The following is a 20,698-nucleotide window of genomic DNA, read 5'->3' as shown; positions in this document are numbered from 1 at the left end:
TATTTGTTCGGTCAGTGCACATTTAATTTCCTCGAATAGGGATGTTTTTTTGTCAAAAATAAACCCCTGATTTAATTGGCACGACATATGGTTATATATATATATATATATATATATATATATATATATATATATATATATATATATATATATATATATATATATATATATATATATATATATATATATATATATATATATATATATATATATATATATATATATATATATATATATTCTGCGAAGACAAATGTCAAATGTTATGTGAAGACAGTCCATTGGGTTAATTTCGAATCACAATATTATTATTTTTTATAAAATACAAGTTTGATCACTTCCCACTGTATAAAGACTTCCCCTTAGTTTTACAAGCTGTGTTTCTTCATCATGTGAACTGTGGGGAAGTTTATTAGCAAGGTTTGGGAAACCCTAATGATTCTTCGTGCCAACCCCTTTGCTCCATCTCATTCAGAATGGGCACTACGCCAAAAGTTAGTGCTGTGAGTCTCCGCCCCTCCCCTCCTGTTCTGCAGTTTTTTGTTGAGGAGAAAACACAAGCTGGTCGACTTGTTGCATGTCTTCGTCTTACAACGGCGATGTCACAGCACAGAATTCATAATTTACTTCACGAAACTTTGATTTTTGGTCAGTTTTGTGCTTCAAATGAGGGATGGCCTTTTGTGATTCCAGAAATGTATACTTTAACCTACAAGATATTTACGTTTAATTGTTAATTAACTATAAATTCTGAATCCATAAAACATGGCCCATTTAATCTAGCTCTGTGTGCGTTTAACTGAACGCGGTTTCAGAGAGGGACTCTGCCCCCTATAGAAAATAAAGGCCCTTTATGTTGTGCAAATTGTTAAATCAAACTTTATTCAGAATATCGCTTAATGACCATTAAAGCAACACGAAGGCAACCAGATTAAATGGTTTAAGTAGTTCAAGAGTCATAGTGAACCATGCTTAATTAAAGACCTGAAACGGATACAATCGTGACATCTACAAAGCTGATTTAAATCTTTGTATTATGAAAAGCACTATATAAAAATTTAACATTGCTTTTAAATGACGTTGAGCTATAGACTGTTTTCACTCAAACTGTTTATCCGTAAGTAGCCTACCTAAGATGAGCAATCGAGCAACACTTGTCCATTTGAAATGAACAATGAGATTTGACAAGGCAAATGGTTAACAATTATTTTTATTGGTCAATAAATTATAAATAAAAATACATTATTGGCTATTATAAGTTATGGAAGTTATTTTTTGTAAAAATTCAACTAAAGTGGCAGTTTAAATTACAATAACAATAGTAACAACAATAACAATTTGACTAATTTGTTTTTTTCGATTTTGAACTCAATTTAATCTTATTAGTAAATCATCGTTATTTGTCAAAGGGTAGCCTAAGCTATTCTGAAACGTTTTAGCATACCCCATCATTTACCCTTATTGTATTCTTGTCATTTTTTTCATGGACTACATTCAATTACGATTTTGATTGCCTTTTCGCGGGTACAACAAATATCACACGTAGGCCACGTGCTCTCTCTCTCTCTCCCTCTCTTTCACACACATAGAGAGAGAGGGAGAGAGAGAGAGAACACTACCTGATAGAATAAACGGGGGCGCAACCATGGCCGCTTGATGGCAGTGGTGGGATATAAGTGTAGACTTTAGGTCAGAAAAGAGCTCGTTTTTTGGCCGTAATGTCCAACTAAACCAGCGGTGAGGGACAATGACCAAACGGCTGGGCCGCCGGAAAACCGAAATGTGTAAAATTCACAAATAAGAATGGTACTGCACAAATAGCAGAACTTTACAAGTTCCAAGTTTGATATTGTATCGTTATGTTTACAATTTCGATATTACTGTCACAAATTATGTAGCCTACATTATCTACAAGATTGGCTCAATACTTGGCCTAGGAAAAACAAAACGTTGTAGGCCTATTAGCTATCATGTCTTATGATCTGCTTATTCGGTAGCATATAGGCCTACTTACGCAAACAAAATAAGGACTTAAGGAAAGAATGTAGGCCTATTAAAAAGATGAGTATTACCAGTTAATTAAAAATTAAAACGTCATCGTAACAAAAGCATATTAAGTAATAATCCGATGTAATAATAATACAATGTTCTATATATTTAACATATATTATCCTTTTGCGTGATTTTAACCTAACACGCCAATGTATAAAAATAAAGCTTGGATTTTTTAGCTTAACGTTTTATTTTGTGCAGGCGCTGTTATGTTTGCTGCGCTTTTTAATCGATATGCAAAAAAACTTTCGGATATTTTCAAAGATGCGCGGTGACCACAAGCACCCAAAATGTTGATTAGCAGTCTGTTTTTATTGCTTGTCCTGCAAGCTAGTGTTTACAACGGCGCCGCTGCGATTTTCCTGCGACTGTAAGGGAAAAGCAGCCGCTCGAGCACACCATTACCCGCTGTTCCTCTGCATTCAGCGAAACAGGAAAAAAATCGAGCGGCATTTCTGTTTGGCACATTTGATATTGCTCATGCTTTTCCCGCATTTTAGATATCAAGGATCTGACATTTTGATGTTCGTATCGTTTAAGTCCACTTCGTATCGTGTTATTCCCTCAAGTGTAAGAGTGTATGCTACTCTAACATAGCGGTTGCAATCGCTATGCGGTAGGCTACAAAAGAACGGCTTATTATAGATTAGGTGCTGCATGTTTTTGTACAGTCTAAGATAGACTTAGACTTTTTATTATGTTGTATTCGCGAACAGAAGCGTAATTTGCAAAACATGCATAATGCAGTTATAATAGGCTATATTTTAATTTTCTGTCTTTATGTTGTTATGAAAGGTCATAGATCTGTGGTAAGCTGAAATATGCTATTATGGCCTACATTACCTGACAACTTTCTCAAAGTTATGTTCAATTCAGAATGCTTATGTTTGTATTAGCCTACAAAACATGTAAACATACATCCATATTCACGCAGCTTTTCATACTTTTTAGAAGCTTAAAAAAGGTTTATAGCGCAATACATTCATAAACTGAAATTATATTTTGAACTTTAAATTTAAGACAACGCTATACTTAAAAATAGGTACCGTTCGGTTATGAATTAGTTATAGCTATACCTATCGTTGTTTATAGCTTCTCGTCATCTTAAGTTAGACAAGGACTGTTTGTTTATTAATATGCTTGTGCGTTTAGATTGTCAAAGCGATCCACCTAGGAGAAATTATAGCCATTTTTAATATGAATAAATAGTTGACGCATGCTTCTTTTGTCAGCTTGATGATTTTTGACCTTTTCAGGCCATCAAAACAACGATTATAAATAATGTATTCAGCTGGGTTGAAATATGGCTTATACCAATGTTATTTTATGTTTGCTCTGTCTTGCATTCTCACTTTGCAACACACACACACGCGCGCGCGCCAATCAGTGTTTTATCATGTTCTCAACAAGTCATATTAAGCTAAAATGACAAAGTTTCTTTCAAAGTTTCTTTCTACTAATGCGATACAAATGAAAGTATTTTACAATCAGGCTCACGCGGACCACGAGCTCTCAAATTCCTAATGCAGGAGGTCCGAGCAGCTCTGCGGTGAGGGATCGGCTTTCATATGCGCGCTTTAACGCAAAGCGTACTCTTTGTTCCAGTCCTCTCTTACCTCTGACAAGAAGTTTTTATTTTTATCACTTTGATTTCCAGCTTGAAACAAATATCTATGCACGAGCTTCAGATTAAGGATGTACACAAACACAAATATAATGTACACTTTGTAGGCACATTTATAATATATATATATATATATATATATATATATATATATATATATATATATATATATATATATATATATATATATATATATATATATATATATATAAATTAACCCTTATTATTAATGTTACTGTATTTCTAGTTCTAATCTGTGCCCAACTATTATAAAGTTTACACATTATTAGGACTCCATTAGAAAAAAATCTTTCTCAATCTCTATAAGATTCTCTCTACAATTCAGGCATTATTTCAACCCCCATCTTACAACACCCATTACCAAAGAGAAAGTGGTAGCTGCCATCCTTCCTCTTCTCTCAGTAGGCCTCTCCAATGCTACACCAGGGGACTGGGGTGCTCTGATTGACAGGCCATGCTTTGTGTTTCTCTGGGTCTTTAGAAGTACTCTGCTGCAAACAGACGGATGGCCCACTGCATGCATGCCCCTGACCTGACAACCTCCTGTTAAACAAAACAAGAATGAGCAAGCTACTCATAACACATAATGCCCCATGTTTTGTTTGTTTTGTCAGATAGCTTATAAAAGAAAATCGAATTGCTGAACACAAAATGTAAAAAAAAAAAAAAAAAAAAAAAATTCTTAAAAAAGATTTCCAAACCACTTATAGTCCCAAGAATCTTTTGACATAAATATGCTTTACATGCAACAGATTCCAATCAATCGTTTACAAAACAGTATACATGAATCTTGCAAGAGACAAATAATTACTTGATTATAGCACTCCACTTAGCTGAATAAATTATCTCCAATGGCCTTATGTTGTTTTGAATTACCTAAAAGTGAAAATGCATAGATGTAAGTGACAATGCTGCCCAAAAAACACAAACCAGTGTGCGCACATTTATAGCAGGCCAATGTCTACTATTTCAGTTGCATAAAATATGGACCATTCCTCTCTCTCTCTCCAACCTGGAAAGTGGGCAAACTCCAACCCTACTGACATTACAACCTTCCATCTGCAGTAAATAGATATTTTATCCACTTTTTAAAATTTATATATATATATATATATATATATATATATATATATATATATATATATATATATATATATATATATATATATATATATATAATAATCTGTCCCTATTTCAGGTAATTTATTTTATATATCATCAATAACACATAACACGAGAGCTGCTGTATGGACATGGCTTCATTTTCCACAATGATGCATTGGTAAGATGTGTAATATTAACAGCAATATGGATTATGATCAGAGATTTCAGGAAATTTTACATGAGATACATATTAGTTAAATAACAAAATAAAATAGCAATATTAATTACTTTGCATGGTTATCATAATACATCACTGATCATGCCTGACAGTGGATATCTGTTTTTTATGGGTCCTAGTTAATGAGCAGTGCTCAGGAACAGCCAATCAGAGCAGAGCTCATTGTTAATATGCACAACCCTTTTAAATATTTAAACAAGGTAAAAACAACACATCATTCTAGGGGTAAATGTTAGGTTAGTAAATAGACAATGTAATTTTTTTGCACTTACCCAAGCAACATACCTTCAATATAGATATTAGATAACTATTTAACATTGCATCAATGTATTCTATGGCACCTTTAATAAACAAAAGAACACATTTTCACCTTTAATAAAATTCTTCATATCCATGGTTCAATGAAAAAAAAAAAACTTTCTATCTACCATCCCCTTCTATTGCACATAAGGTTCTTTAGTTAAATAATGTTTATATTATTAATGTTTTTTTTTAAACTTTTATTTTCTTTAAATTAATTAGTTCTTTAGGAAAACAAATTGGTATTACTGTTAAAAAGACACTTTTAAAAAGTAGATTCTCTTCATTTGCTCAACAAATTGTAGAGGTTAGCCTGTTTTATTTTATGCAGGTATGAAGCCAACATATTCATTATAATTAAATTATTATTTTTTGTTATTTATTTATTATTATCGTTTTTTTATGTGTAAGCACTGCCAAAAGCAGTGGCATAAATATTTCCGCCCCCCTCCTCCTCTGCTGGACTCCATAGGTTACTTGCTCTGCCTCAGGTGTCCAGAGCTTCTTTTTGTTTGCTTGAACCCTGTCCACATAATCCACATGCTGTCACTTCTATGTCTATGAGCCATATTGCACAAATTCAAGCACAGGGGGTGTGAGACAGAGGAAAGTGGATGTCATGTTTAAGCGAAGGAGAGCTCTGAAATGGTCATTAGGCCTCAGGCTTCACACTGGGGATGCAGGAAACCAAACATTCATATACACACAAATGAGCCAATTATCTTCTCTAACCACATTTTCACCTTGATTCAAAGTAGGGTTGCAGTGAGCCATGCACGTTTTGCAGATGCAGATTGATTTTGGTGTTATGTCATATTCCCATGGGTCTGTTGTCATTGGATCTACAGCTTATATTTCTACTACATGAAAATCTGGCCTGAAAAACCTTATGTCTGTTCATTTTCAGTTTAGTTACACATTGGAAATGCACTAGAGATCTAGATCTAATAATCCAAATTTTGTTGACATTTTTAGCATTTTTAAAATTATAATTATAATTGGGATGAATGCAATTGGGATAATTGAAATTTAAGACGCAATCCTTGAAAATATTTTTGTCCCACTTGTATTGAATAATATACTGACATAACTCTGATTAATATTAATAAGTTATTTAAAAAATGATGATAACCTGGATAAAAGGTTAACCAGGTGGTTATGATGCCTGTTAGTACATTTGCACAACAACAATGTTACTAAATATGGAAATATTTTCTTTTTAACCCACTGACTGAACTCATAAAGCACATTCACTAAAGACATTTTCATAGTTTACAAAGAGACAAAACAGTACAGTTTTCAAAAAGTTGCACTTTGAAACTCATTTTCAAAAGTTAGCATTGAGAATTTTATGCTCATTGTCCTCTAAATGAATGATCAAAGCAAAAAGTTGTTGGTTTTTACTAATTGTTGGTTTTTACTAATAATTGTTGTGCAAATAAATCCTTGGCTGCATGACCTTTAGTAAATCATATTCCATTGCTAAACATTTTTCCGTCACACAATCAGTGTTATGACATTGAAGCATTTGATGGCAAACTCCAGGATATTTCTGAAACATACTCTCTTTGCTCAGTGACAAAAGCTGCACTTTTTCTCTGCCAGTCAAATCCAACATCCCCTCTGACTCAATATCCTCTGCACTTCAGGTATTGATCCTCTACCCTGCGTGTGTGCATGCATTTCCCTGCCATCTCTTCCTTTTTAGCCATTGCTCTCTGTCTGTCTGTCAGAGACAGAGGAGTGATGAAATCTCTCTGTCCCCGTGGCAACAGGCAGCACGTGGATTGAGGCCAGTGCTAGCAGATGCCTGATCTATGATAATGTCTATTGATAGGAAAATCAATGTAGCATTGATTCTCAGCCTAGTGCTCAGAGTAATGGAAGTGGAAGTAGAAGAAAGAATGGAAGTAAAAGAAAAACAATAAAAAGAGGTGGTGAATGAGTTATCAGGAATATAGTGGAGAGCAATTCTGGTTTCAGCAATAAAAAGAAAGTCTAACTAGCAATAAGAGAGACTTGTTCATATTGCAGTAGTGACTTTCCTGCCATTGCCTCTAAATTCAGCCATGTCGTCAATGTGTTCAGAAACCCTATGGATTGAAATGGAGCTTAGAAAAGAGGAAGACTTGAAAATCAATTTCCTCTGAGGCTGAATCACCTAATGATTATCTGGAGAAGTTTACATTTTTCCCCTAATTGCCTATTCCTTGAACATGCAGGTCAGTGCTTATACTACTGGGTCAACAGACCATTTCACTTAATTGGTGGAAAATATTCTTTAATTCACTTCAGTATTAGAGAAATGAGTCCTGAAGAAAAATGCTTGTTGGAATTAGGATTTACAACAAATAACTCTTTATAAACGGCATAATTTTATCTTTAATTTCTCAAGATAAAGTTTCTTTGTCTGTGTGATTGGGAACACAGAAGTTGCTGTGGAGAACGGCAAGATTGCGTGGCATCTTGATCACTATGGCGACGCATGGACAGTCTCCCCACCGCACACTCTCTCCCTTCCCAATTCTGAAGTGAAAATGGGTGCCATAGCAACGGCACACACTGTTTACAATATGTACTCTCACATCGTCACTGGCTGTTTATGCCTTCAATTTGCATGTACCTTTTCTTCAAGTATAAAAGAAATATAGAGATTCTTTGTGGAAGTGAGGAATATATAAGATTCTTTGTCTCATCTGGATATTCAAATGAAGGGGAAGATAATTTGGTAAAGTCATTTTTAAATAATAATAAAAACTATATTAATGACAATAACAATAATAATAATAATTATTATTTTTATTAAAAGATTTCGACTGCATTTTAAGCTGTTCTCTCTAGAAATGTTTTGTATACTTTGCTACTTCACTTGCTATTTCACAGAGACAGTCAAACAATATTTTCGCCTATTAGATAAAAATTGTAGGATTCTGGCAGCTCCCTGGACCTCACGCTGAGTACACTGTGGGGAAATGGATGCCTTACCAGGAAATCTATTAAATTATGGCACACCACCGTGCCAGGCTTAGAGCCACTCTCTGTTTTTAAAAATTCCTTATTAGCTGTAATTCAGAAATTATAATCAACATGGCTTGAATATCAAACTGATAATCGTAAGAATAATGACGGTAATAATATAAGGGCTAGGCAGGCAGCTGGTATGGGTGTGAATAGGGTTGGCTTCATAGTCAAAGCTTCTCGTGCTCTGCTCAGCCTGATGGTTAATCTAGCACTATGTCCATCGTAGTGTTCAGCCCCTAGGGGGAAAAGCAGCAAGGGAGGTAGAGAGGGAAAAAGAGAGGGACAGATACAGAGAGAGGGTGTGCATATACAGAGGTTTCAGGCATTGGGTGGGGGGGGGGGGTTAATTTGCACATATTAAAGAGGGCAGAATTTCTCATTAAAAAGAGATTGAAGTTGATATATGCCAGTGTGTGCCTGACACACTGTACATTCTGATTGTGATAAGTCCTTGACAGAACAAAGAAGGCCCTCCCTCTCCGGTCACCACAAAGGCAGCTGTAGTTCAGGGCGAGTTCTGATTCCACAAAAACCCCTCTTTCTAAATGTCCCATAAGGTTTAGAGAAAAATATCAAATAGTGTTGATGGCAGTTTGAGAGATTAAAGAAATATTCTGGACAAGATTTTCAACAGCATTTGTGGCATAACATTTGTTATTGGAAAATATATTTTTTTAATTTATTGTTCTACTTTACCTTTCTGTCACTACATAACGCCCATTCTCTCATACTTTACTGTTGGATTTACTTACAGTCATAGTAAAACTTAAAGTCTATTATGCGTCCACAAAACAAAACGGAAGATATTTTTATGCAAAAGAGGAAAAAAACAAATCTTTAAGAATCAAGGAGTTTAAATCTTTTGAAGAGACAAGATAGCTGAACAGATTTAATGCTTACAGCATTCAGGCTTAGTGATGGAAGTTCCAGCATGCTTGACTGAGACTTGGGAACCATCTAATAATGCCAAATACCATAAAACCTAAATTTCACTAAACATTTCTGAGATTGTATAAAAATAACATTAAATAAATATCTTCCTTTTTTTCTCTGAAGGTGAACAAGCATCTTATGATTTGACACAAGGGTAAGTAAATTAACATTTTGTAAACTAAACATCAAGGGAAAAAATCTTGATGTCAATCCAAATGAAAACTACAGCAGTTTCACAAAATAAAAACTATATGCACAATAATATTATGCTAGTGCGAAATAAACTTGAACATTTCATGTTAAACTCAGTTTTTAAATAACATACAAATTTCTTTTGTGCTAATACATATTGATAGTTAAAACACTTTGCATTTCTGCTTTTACAATTTTTTTGAATTATAAAATCTAAAGAGATTTAAGCTAGACATCTTTTGGTTCGGGTGCAATTTTTATGGCTGCTCACAGATTTAATTAATATATTTTTTCATGGAAAAAAAACAACAACAGTTATACATCGGTTATTTTGTTAAAGACACAGAACTCTGGAAATTATCTAATCAAAACAGCCATTTACTAAGGACCCATTACCACTCTCCATGATGACTGTCATTGTAAAGCAGTTATTTAAAATTAACCTCTGTGCTAATCCATGTAAAAATGTAAAAGTAAATTAATTATCCAACCATGACTGTAACCAGTTAATTGCAGTAGTTTCAAAACAGACTCACTGAACCTAGTTCATTAAAAACAAGAATTTGGCCGGAGTATTTTTTCCAAGTCATTTTCTATTACAAGTTATGCAATCAAATCCTAGATGGGCCTTTCACATATTGTGCAGAAAGGCTATTCCAGCATGGGCCTCATTGTTTCTGAGCTGAAAAGCAGCATTTCTTTCTCTCCATCCCTCTCCCCGGCCTGAAGGTGGCCATTATGTGTCCTGTGCTGCAGCTTGATGCAGACAAAGCACAGCAAACACCACTAATTGTGGGTGTTGTGTAGCTGCCAGTGTTCGTACAGTCCCTCTCCCTTAACCTTAAGCAGTTTCTTTCCCAGCAAACCTAAAAGCATTTAAACCATTTACTGTCTGAAGGAGATAACAGAATATTTACATTTTGTTATCTTTTGTCTTTTACTTGATGTGGTCACTGTCTCTCATGTGTCCAACACCTGCATTACAAACTTCCCTATCATGCCCAAAACCGGTGTCACTAAAACATGGTGAGTCAGAGAAGACACAGTAAACATCTTAGTCAGCTAATCCTTCAAAACAAGTGTCCTCCACTCTGCAAAATACTGGCCATGCTGCTCAACAGATGTCTGTCTGCCAAAGAACTAAAAGGCAACACAATTTATCAGACTCCTTTTTTTTCATTGACGAAACTGATTAAGAAAAGATGTAGTGCACTCCAGAGGCTTAAGGGTTTAGTCTCTTATGTATGTGGATGTTTCTTATTTTTATTTATGTCTTACTGTGGTATAAACGTCACTTCTGTGTTTCTTTCAAGTTGGTACTCTGTTATAATTCAATGAGTTTTAAGGAGGTCTTTGCACTCATAGATTACTTGGATAAATGCACACCTGCATGGCATTCAACAACGTTGTTATATTCATATATATATATATATATATATATATATATATATATGTGTGTATATATATATATATATATATATATATATATATATATATATATATATATATACATATATATATATATATATATATATACACACATATATATATATATATATATATATATATATATATATATATATATATATATATATATGTATAGTTGAAGTAAGAATTATTAGCCCCCTTTTGGTTTTTTCTTTCTTTTTTAAATATTTCCCAAATTATGTTTAACAGAGCAAGGAAATATTCACAGTATGTCTGATAATATTTTTCTTTTCAGGAGAAAGTCTTATATGTTTTATTTTGGCTAGAATAAAAGCAGTTTTGAATTTTTTAAAAACTATTTTTGGGACAAAATTATTAGCCCCTTTAAGCTAATTTTTTTTCCTGATAGTCTACAGAACAAACCATCGTCATACAATAACTTGCCTAATTACCCTAACCTGCCTAGTTCACCTTATTAACCTAGTTAAGCCTTTAAATGTCACTTTAAACTGTATAGAAGTGTCTTGAAAAATATCAAGTAAAATATTATTTACTGTCATCTTGACAAAGATAAAATAAATCAGTTATTAGAAATAGGTTTCTAAAACTATTATGCTTATAAATGTGCTGAAACAATATTCCCTTCATTAAACAGAAATTTGGGAAAAAAAATAAACAGGGGAGCAAATAAGTCAGGGGGGCTAATAATTCTGACTTCAACTGTATATATACACACACATACACACACACACACACATATGTATGTATATATATATATATATATATATATATATATATATATATATATATATATATATATATAGGTACCTATTTATATATATATAGGTACCTATTTATATATATATAGGTACCTATTTATATATATATATATATATATATATATATATATATATATATATATAGGTAGTGCTGTCGCCTCGCAGCAAGAAGGTCGCTGGGTCGAGTCTTGGCTCAGATGGCGTTTCTGTGTGGAGTTTGCATGTTCTCCCTGCGTTCGCTCCGGTTTCCCCCACAGTCAAAAGCTATGGGGTACATTTGAATTGGGTAAGCTAAATTGTCCATAATGTATGAGTGTGAATGAGTGTGTGGATGTTTCCCAGAGATGGGTTGCGGCTGGAAGGGCATCCGCTGCGTAAAAACGAGCTGGCGGTTGGCGGTTCATTCCGCTGTGGCGACTCCAGATTAATAAAGGGACTAAGCCAAGAAGAAAATGAATGAATAAATACAAAATTACATACATACATTATATATATATATATATATATATATATATATATATATATATATATATATATATATAKAGAGAGAGAGAGAGAGAGAGAGAGAGAGAGAGAGAGAGAGAGAGAGAGAGAGAGAGAGAGAGAGAAAGAGAGAGAGAGAGAGATTTTATATATATTTTCATTTATATACACACACACACACTTACATCCTGTCTGGTATCTAAAATTAATGGTGCAAATGTGTATCAAATGAATCATCCCATTCTAAAATATAGGATGCAGACATTTATTTTACCTGAAACTTGTTCCTCGTATTGAATTAGGTGCAACGTTTAATAAAGTAATGCAATATCACTAAGCACATGCTCGTTAATGTTTAAACCATTTGTTAATATCTATCTGTATTCTGTTTGTGCTCCTTGTAAAAATCCAGTAAAACGTACATCCTCCAAATACATGGCATTTTTTTGCAAGGCATAACATTTCACAAGCGCAGCACAACCATTCGACCCCATTCTCATACACGCGCGCGGCTGTTTTTGTTATGGATGCAAAATTCAATTTATTTCAATCCCTAGCGTGTTTATTCGTGTTGAAACGCATTTAGTCAAGTTAAGACACTATATGGCAGACTTTACAGCGTGCCCATCTTTCTTTTTTTCACACACACGCGTGCGCGTATTTAGCCGTCATTGAATGAATTGGAAATTGTATATGTTTATTAACGTGCGTATTTAATACGTTAGAACTTACGTGCATTATACCTTGGTGTCTCTCCTTCATCTGATGAATATGCTCTGACTGACTAAAGTTTACGCGTAACCCGCACAACCTCGATTTCATCGCAAAAAAGATTGGGATCTACATGGCGTATAAAATAACTTTAAGTGCCAACCATGTAATAGTCTAATACATTTATTAGAAGTATGTGAATGCACTTTTATTTAGGCTACTTTTTTTGCATTATATAATTAGAAATATTTAATTCTACTTTCACCAAGACACAGCTCCCATCTCTTCTGTAACATTTACGCAGACGCACTTTTGGTTACTTGCACACGGGGCCACAAACACACTTCTCTCTCGGCCCCTCTTTCTGGCCGTGGATCTTGTTGATGCGCTTAAATGCTCCGAATATTCCTGTCGCTGTTTCCATACGCAACGCATCATCCCTGTGCTGCATATACTCAGGTAACCAGTAATGGCCTTCTGCTGGGGTTACCGACCACATACACCGAATGGGCTCGTCTCTCTGGGAGTTAAAGGGTTGAATAATTAATGAAGTCTCCAGAGATGTGCAGTGGCCCAAAGCAGCCCCTGCCCATGACATGCATGTTCACTGCACAGCTTAAAATGAAAGGGCCTGCTTACTCAACACACACACACACACACGCACGCACGCACGCACACACACAGACACACAGACACGCACGCACGCACGCACGCACGCACGCACGCACGCACGCACGCACGCACACACACACACACACACACACACACACACACACACGCGTCCCTCGTGAGAGTGGCTCCGCAGCATAATGGTGACAGCTGATTCTAACTCACATTTCCATAATTAACAAGCTTGCGGCAGGTGAGCCCATCACTGCATGTCTCTCCTGACCCAGAACAAAATGAATAGCTCTTCTTGTATCAAGAAATTATATGCAATTTACTCCTTCTCTGGGACATTACGGGGAATAAGAATAATTTAAAGCACAACCCTCCCCCTCTTACTATTTTATTAATTATGATGGGGGCTGCTCAGATAATGAACTGATATCTATTTTTACCCAATTAATACATAATGTTCCAACACTAGTCTGTCACATTTATCAAGATTGCTGGAAGCTGGAATTACAAGTTATCTGCTAAAGAGATGATTTTAAATACATATATAAATACCACACACACACACACACACACACACACACACACACACACACGAGATTTTTGATGTTACATCATGGTTATATGATTTTTGAGATGTTGATTTGCATTTAGCAAAGAAAATCTGTTTATCGCCTTAAAATGAATAGAACTCACCGTAATATCAATATAACAGATGAATTGTCCTTTCCAACAACTATTGCTTTACAACATGAAATGCAGAGCATTAACCCACATAAACACAAAAGACCATCGAGGGAAAACAATTCTAAGGCAAAAATGCAAAGCCCTCCTTTTAAAGAAGCTATAGCCTACCGATTTCCACTTTACCCAACGTGTTTCTTTGATAACATTACCGTGTTTTAATGTAAAATGCATAAATTAATGTCCTATTAAAATTAATAATTCCAGTTTCAACATGTTGTTTCATAACAGCTTTACAAGCCAACAACAAAAATATCACTCCCATTTCAATACATTTCTATTACATGCACAAGAAAATGCACGTGTGTTATTTCTAACACATTTTATTCATTGGTTTGATGTTTTATCATTATAATCTACATTTATAGATAATTATGAGTGTGTGGTCGCGCGTCTGCAGGCTCTATGGCGCGGTCGCGGAGCTCCTGTTCCTTGCTGCTGTTCAGCTGCGGCCGCGGCAGTGAGTCAGAAGCGGCAGGGAAAATCAGCACACACCGCTGAGAGGCCTGCTGTTACCGAGCACGAGCGGCGCGAGTGTGTGCGCGACGAGATGAACGCCCAGAATGAAAAACGGAGGTAACTGCGAGTAGAAACACGCGTGCATGTTTATGTAGGCTATTTGTGGTTATGATGGAAAGATTTGTATATGTAGCATGCATAAAATGAAAAATCAGTATGTGGCATTATTGATTATAGACCGATGTACTTGCAGCTAAGAATGGTTCCGGTGCCATACGCTCATGTGCAGAGCCCAAAGTCAGGGTGACAGGGCAGATTAATGTCACGCAGGGGCTCAGTCCCCCTCTCTCCCCCATGCAGAGGTCAGTTTCCTCCGCGCTCTCTGCGCCTCCAGCCAGATTCAAGTCACCAATTTACAGTAAAATTGCCTTTTATAAGTATTTGTTTAGTTCAGTTTCTTGCAGCTGGTTGTATTTTATTGAAATGAAATAGTGCTTTTGATAAATGTACACGAATTGTATTTTAGGTAGCCTATTGTAAATATTTAAAGGCTGTTTGGGAGAGACTATTAATTTCACCAACTGGAAATTACCAATAGTGGTTAAATCACTTTTATAAATATTTTTGTTTAATTCGATTACATGTTAAAACCAGAAATATCATGTCTGGTAAGAAGGTGAAAGATGTAACGCTGTCCAATGTACAAAATGGCAAGCAAATACATATTTTCCATTCAAAATTATTAACACACACATGCTGCTACTGTATGTTTTTATATATTTAAATGTGTTATTGGAACAACTTTATATTAGTGCCTTCACATGCTACATTTATGTGAATTTGTGCTTTTATAATCTTTTATTTAAAGATTTGAGCAATTACCATTAAATTCAATCTCCAATTACACTGTTGACCCAACTCATACCACTTAACCCACGCCTTAAGAATCTACTAAACCTGTGTCTATCCTTAGTTATTTCCCTCCTCAATCACAGTAATAAAATATGAACACAAAGTCTGACCTCTTGTCATGTATGCTGTTTTGTTTCTTCACTGACATTAGGTGTTTGCATTTATTAAATAAAAATCTTCATTCCTAAAAATGCTGGGTTATTTCAACCCAAATTATTTGTGAAATACCAACAAACCCATCCATTAATGTTGGGTTTTAAATTTTATTTAAAAATAGCCCAGTATTGTATGCATTTTACCCAAATTTGCATGAAACTGAGACGTGTTACTGATTCATAGCATAATTAATCTAAACAATATAAATGCATGTAATTTTCAATAGTTACTGTGTTTTGTATTAGCTTTACATTCCAACATTTAAGTAAAATTACTTAGCACTAATTCACATAACAGATTTATAAACCAATAAATCTAGCAGATGAACACTGTAATATATGATTATATACATCACAAAACGTAATAGTAACAAATCAGAAGTATGTTTTCTCTTTTATTTATATCCAGCTGTCTGTCCCTTGTTAGCCTGAATGAGAACAAACAAGTTGGCATGTCTTCCCCAGTATTGATTCTTATCCGTTGCTCTAAACTTAATGTTGTGTATTTCTCGGTCTCATCAGTTTTGGGGTTTAGGGGTTTAGAGGTGGGGGTGGCGTTACTTCGGAAGAAGAATAAGCTTGTCTGTGTATGAAGAAGGATGTGTCTGAGTCCCACCGGGCCACACTGGGACCATTATCCAACAGGAGTGAAACCTGTGGGGGTCCATGGCAGGAGGCGGTGATGAGTTTGGGGGAGGCTCAGGACTGTATCCCTGTACTCTGCCCTGCTAATCTGCCTCAATGGCGGGGGAGGACACATACTGTAAGGACGCAGAGGAGGTGGAGAGTGTAAGATGGGGCCCCTCGAGCCGACGGAAGAGCTTCAAACTCACAGGATCAAGGAGAAAACACAACTGCACACGAGGAATTTGAAACGTGAACACGGCTCTGAGTAAACGATTTTCTGGATTTTTGCAGAGATTTGATCAAGATCTTACTTGTCTTTGCTGAATTACAAAGCAATTGCATTTGTGGATTTATTTATTTGTAATATTATTATTTATGTATTTTAAAATAATTATTCAAAATCATTCCAAATGTAAAGCTACTAGGCCCGTAATCAGCCTGGTAAAGGGGGATGGCTCTTTTTTCTCAAAAAGTGGACCTTTTTGCAGTTATATGCCTCAATTTCTACTTAATTATGAGATTTAAATACTGAATTTTACTGCCATTTAAAGCACAATTTTTAGCTGGATTAGCTTTTCGGATGGTCATCATAACCAAAAATATTTCCTAAAGATTTAGAATGGAGAAATGTGAAAAAAATACTTATTTTAAAATACAAACGTATTACATAACATTAAAAAAATAGGAATCTGTTAAAGCTTTAAATTAAAAACTGTAGTTTAATGTCATTGGTTCTACAAATAACAGAATGGCCAGCAAATTCAACTGTCCACAGTCAAAATTCTGTCATTTGGATAAAAAATAATTAACATAATAATAATAATAATAATAATAACAACAACAACATTGTGGAACTTCACAATTTTCTATCCTTTTTTTGTAAAAAAAAGAAAGTACATTTAAAAATTCATAGATAACAACAATAGCCAAAATAGTATTCAAATCAATTTTAATATGGTGCACTTTTGGTGCTTCACACCTTTTTATTGGTAATTTGTTAGTTTCAAGAATAAGGTCCAAGATTTAAAATAAAAGTTACTTGTACAATGTTGTCTCTATTTAAAAACAATACACTAGAGAAAGATGACTTTACGTGTCTTCCGTAACACCCAAACCCCACTTGGCTACGGGCCTGGCTACAACAATGTTTAAAAAAAAAATATATATATATACTCTTCATTAAGCTTTGAGGTTGAATGAACTGCTCATATTTAAACTTTTTACCCAAATTATTTATACTAAATTATCATCAATTAAATGAAAAAAGAAACAAATAAAATAGAACTTTAATAATTAAAAATGTAATATTTCCTTTGTGATCTATTATTATAATTCATAATATTAATAAAATAATAATAAAATAATAATACTAACTATCAGTATATTATATCCATAATGGAGAAATGTCACATCCACGATGACAATTTTTCCTCATAAATGTAAAAATGTGAAATAAAATGAAGTCAATCATTTTTGTTCTATAGAGAGACATTTTATCCTTTTGATTAGCATTTTATCCTTTTTTTGGGTTGAGCAGTTTAATTCACAGAATTTCTACTTTTTTGGTCACATCCATAACGCATGGATATTTTACTCATTTAAAGTACAAAACATGTTTACAAATTGATTTTTTTTTGGTCCGCTAACTCTGTGGTCAGTTGTTCTGAAAAATATAAACAGATGTTTCAATTTAATGTTAACATTTACTTTCTATGTGAATTTATGTTTTGAAATTTTACTGCAAATGTCACGTCCATAACGCTGTAATTGCTCCAATACTTTTAAACTCACAAACACTAAAACAAAACATCGTAACCACAATCTGCAATACACTGATAATATTATGAACAAGTAAATGATGATCAAGATTGTTGTCCTATATGCTAGAAATAAAAAAATACAACTGTATTAATGCTTTTAACCTAAAATTTTTATTAATACATTATACAAACAAAATGTGTACATTTTAGAAATAAACTAATCAATATTATATCATCCATTCATTTTCCTTCGGCTAAGCCCTTTCAATATTATTTATTTTAAAATAATGAATCAAATTATAAGGATATTTTAAGCTTTGTGATTTGATTAAAAAATAAAAAATAATTCTGTATTCTTACTGTATGTTTACACTAATCTAATTAATGTGCTTTTGTAGTTTGAGAGTGAAATGAGCAACAAACAAATTGAGCAAGTGAACAAATAATCAAGATGTATTGCAATCCGACTAGCCAGCTGTAACAAATATATTAAAATCATTTTTATTTTTAATTAATTAAATTCATTGATTAAATTAAATAAATAAACAATCATGTTAAAACATAGATAAATTAACAATAAAATAATAGATATTTTCCTTCAGGCACCCAACTGAACAATAGTGGTGCTTTACTGGCTACCCCAGAGAGTCAGAACTGCTGTCCCCACAGGCCTCTGGCAGAATGATTGAAGCCGTTGATGTTGGACAGGAGTTCAGCTGGAAACAAGGGGGAAGGGACTCAAGAGGAGGAGTGTCCAAACTCCCAAGATGTGAATGAATAAACCCAGAAAAGGAGGAGGGTGCTGCTAAGAAGTGCAGGAAGATAGAAGAGCACAGAACAAGCAAGAGACAGAAAGAAAGTTTGAGAGAAAGCAAGGGCTGGAGAAAAATAGAGAGAAAGTGAGAAAGCAAGCAGGAGGAGGAGGAGGCATGTTTAAACAGTCCGAGTGTGATTGACAGCTCTGATAAGGCAGGAGAGAGAGAGAGAGAGAGAGAGAGAGAGAGAGAGAGAGAGAGAGAGAGAGAGAGAGAGAGAGAGAGAGAAAGAGAGAGAGAGAGAAGAGCATATGCAAGAGGAGGGGGATCAGACTCCCAATCTACTGCCAGAGGAAAGTGAGCTATTAATTACTAAAGCAGAAGCAGATGTAACAGAATGGAGCCGGAGCAGCTGGAAATCATCAGCACGACCAAACTGGGAGGAGAAACGAAGGTGGGTGGGGAAAACGAACAATTGAAAGAAAGAAAAAGAAAGAAAAAGAAAGAAAGAAAGAAAGAAAGAAAGAAAGATGTTTGCTATATTGGGTATAATTTAATAGTTGTAATAGAACAAACACTCAAATTATTATTTTCGCTACTTGTTTAAACTACTTTATTAAAATGAGCTGGAACAACACAATTCTTGAGATTTCTTTGGGACAATTTTATTGTTTTATGTTCAGTCCACTTAAATGTATTAAATGTTTTACAGTGAAGCTTGTGGCCTTAGTGGTTCAGCATTTTCTTAAAATATGTCTGATCAGTGTTTATTCCTATATTCAGTGTGATCATTAAAATCTGCACTAAAAACTGCAATTAAGAACAAAATAAAAAAGTGATATTATAAAGTGTAATATAATTTTAAGATTGACTTCATTATTATTTCTTAATTGCAAATTATGTCTTTTAAACTATCCTATTTGTTACGATGACCTCTAAATATTACTGATTTGTATCAGCTTTATAGTAACTATTTTTATCATAAGCTACAATTAATATGCATTATTATTTTATACATTGCAGTTTTATTTCTGTTTTGTGTAAAAAAAAACTACATTTATTTACTTTTCTCAATGTTTTCCTATTTATTTTAGGTTGTTGTTTGAGATTTCATCTATAGGTGATGTAACATATTAAGTGAATAATTCATAATTCATAAACATTTAAAATAATCAGCAACCAGGAAAAATTCCTAAGAAAATCTTTAAAGACGTGATAAATTATAGCAGCCTGGAGCTCAAAACACACATTTTCATTGTGGTCGAATAATCTTCCTACATTTCAATTTGACATGGCCATTCGGGGTTACAGTTGTGGGGAGAATGAGAAAGAAAATGGCCATAAATCAGTCACTTCCCCTCCAGCTCTGTCAGTTAGCAGCTTTTGTTACCTACCTGTAAGCTGAATCCATTCCTTAAAGGCAGGAGGGGTGAAAACGAATCGTCCCTAAGGATTTTTAGTGTTTTTTATCTGGATCACCCTGTCCATTGCACCTGGCAGAGAGCGAGTGAGAGACACAGACTTTAGCAGCTCTGCCTTCGGCCTCCTATTACCCCATCTGCTCGGGCATTAAGGGGAAAGTTTACCCAGAAAGAAACATTTACTCACCCACAAGTAGGCATGGGACGATAACCTTTTTCAAGGTATACCACAATTTGGAAAAGTCAAAGTTTGAAAACCGCCAAAATTTTCTGCTATACCCTTTCTCCTATTTGTAAAGTTGTTTAGGACAGCAGTATCTCCAGCAGGAAAGATATCCAAAGATGCTGTTTTAAATTGTTAAAA

General features: G+C 34.5%; 1 protein-coding gene across 2 annotated transcripts in view; it reads right to left on the bottom strand.

Moving 5' to 3' along the window:
• Positions 1-20,698, bottom strand: part of bmi1a (bmi1 polycomb ring finger oncogene 1a) — a 36,675-nt gene that overhangs the window by 14,687 nt on the left and 1,290 nt on the right. For both annotated transcript variants that reach the window (XM_073940017.1, XM_073940018.1), the window contains exon 2: positions 4,056-4,237. In XM_073940017.1, the coding sequence (XP_073796118.1) occupies positions 4,056-4,217 (162 nt within the window). In that variant the 5' untranslated portion in view covers positions 4,218-4,237. The remainder of the gene's footprint in view (positions 1-4,055; positions 4,238-20,698) is intronic.

The sequence above is a fragment of the Danio rerio genome, chromosome 24 (genome assembly GCF_049306965.1).
Source record: "Danio rerio strain Tuebingen ecotype United States chromosome 24, GRCz12tu, whole genome shotgun sequence".
NCBI classification, from domain to species: Eukaryota; Metazoa; Chordata; class Actinopteri; order Cypriniformes; family Danionidae; genus Danio; species Danio rerio.
This window is presented reverse-complemented; position numbering and strand designations above follow the sequence as displayed.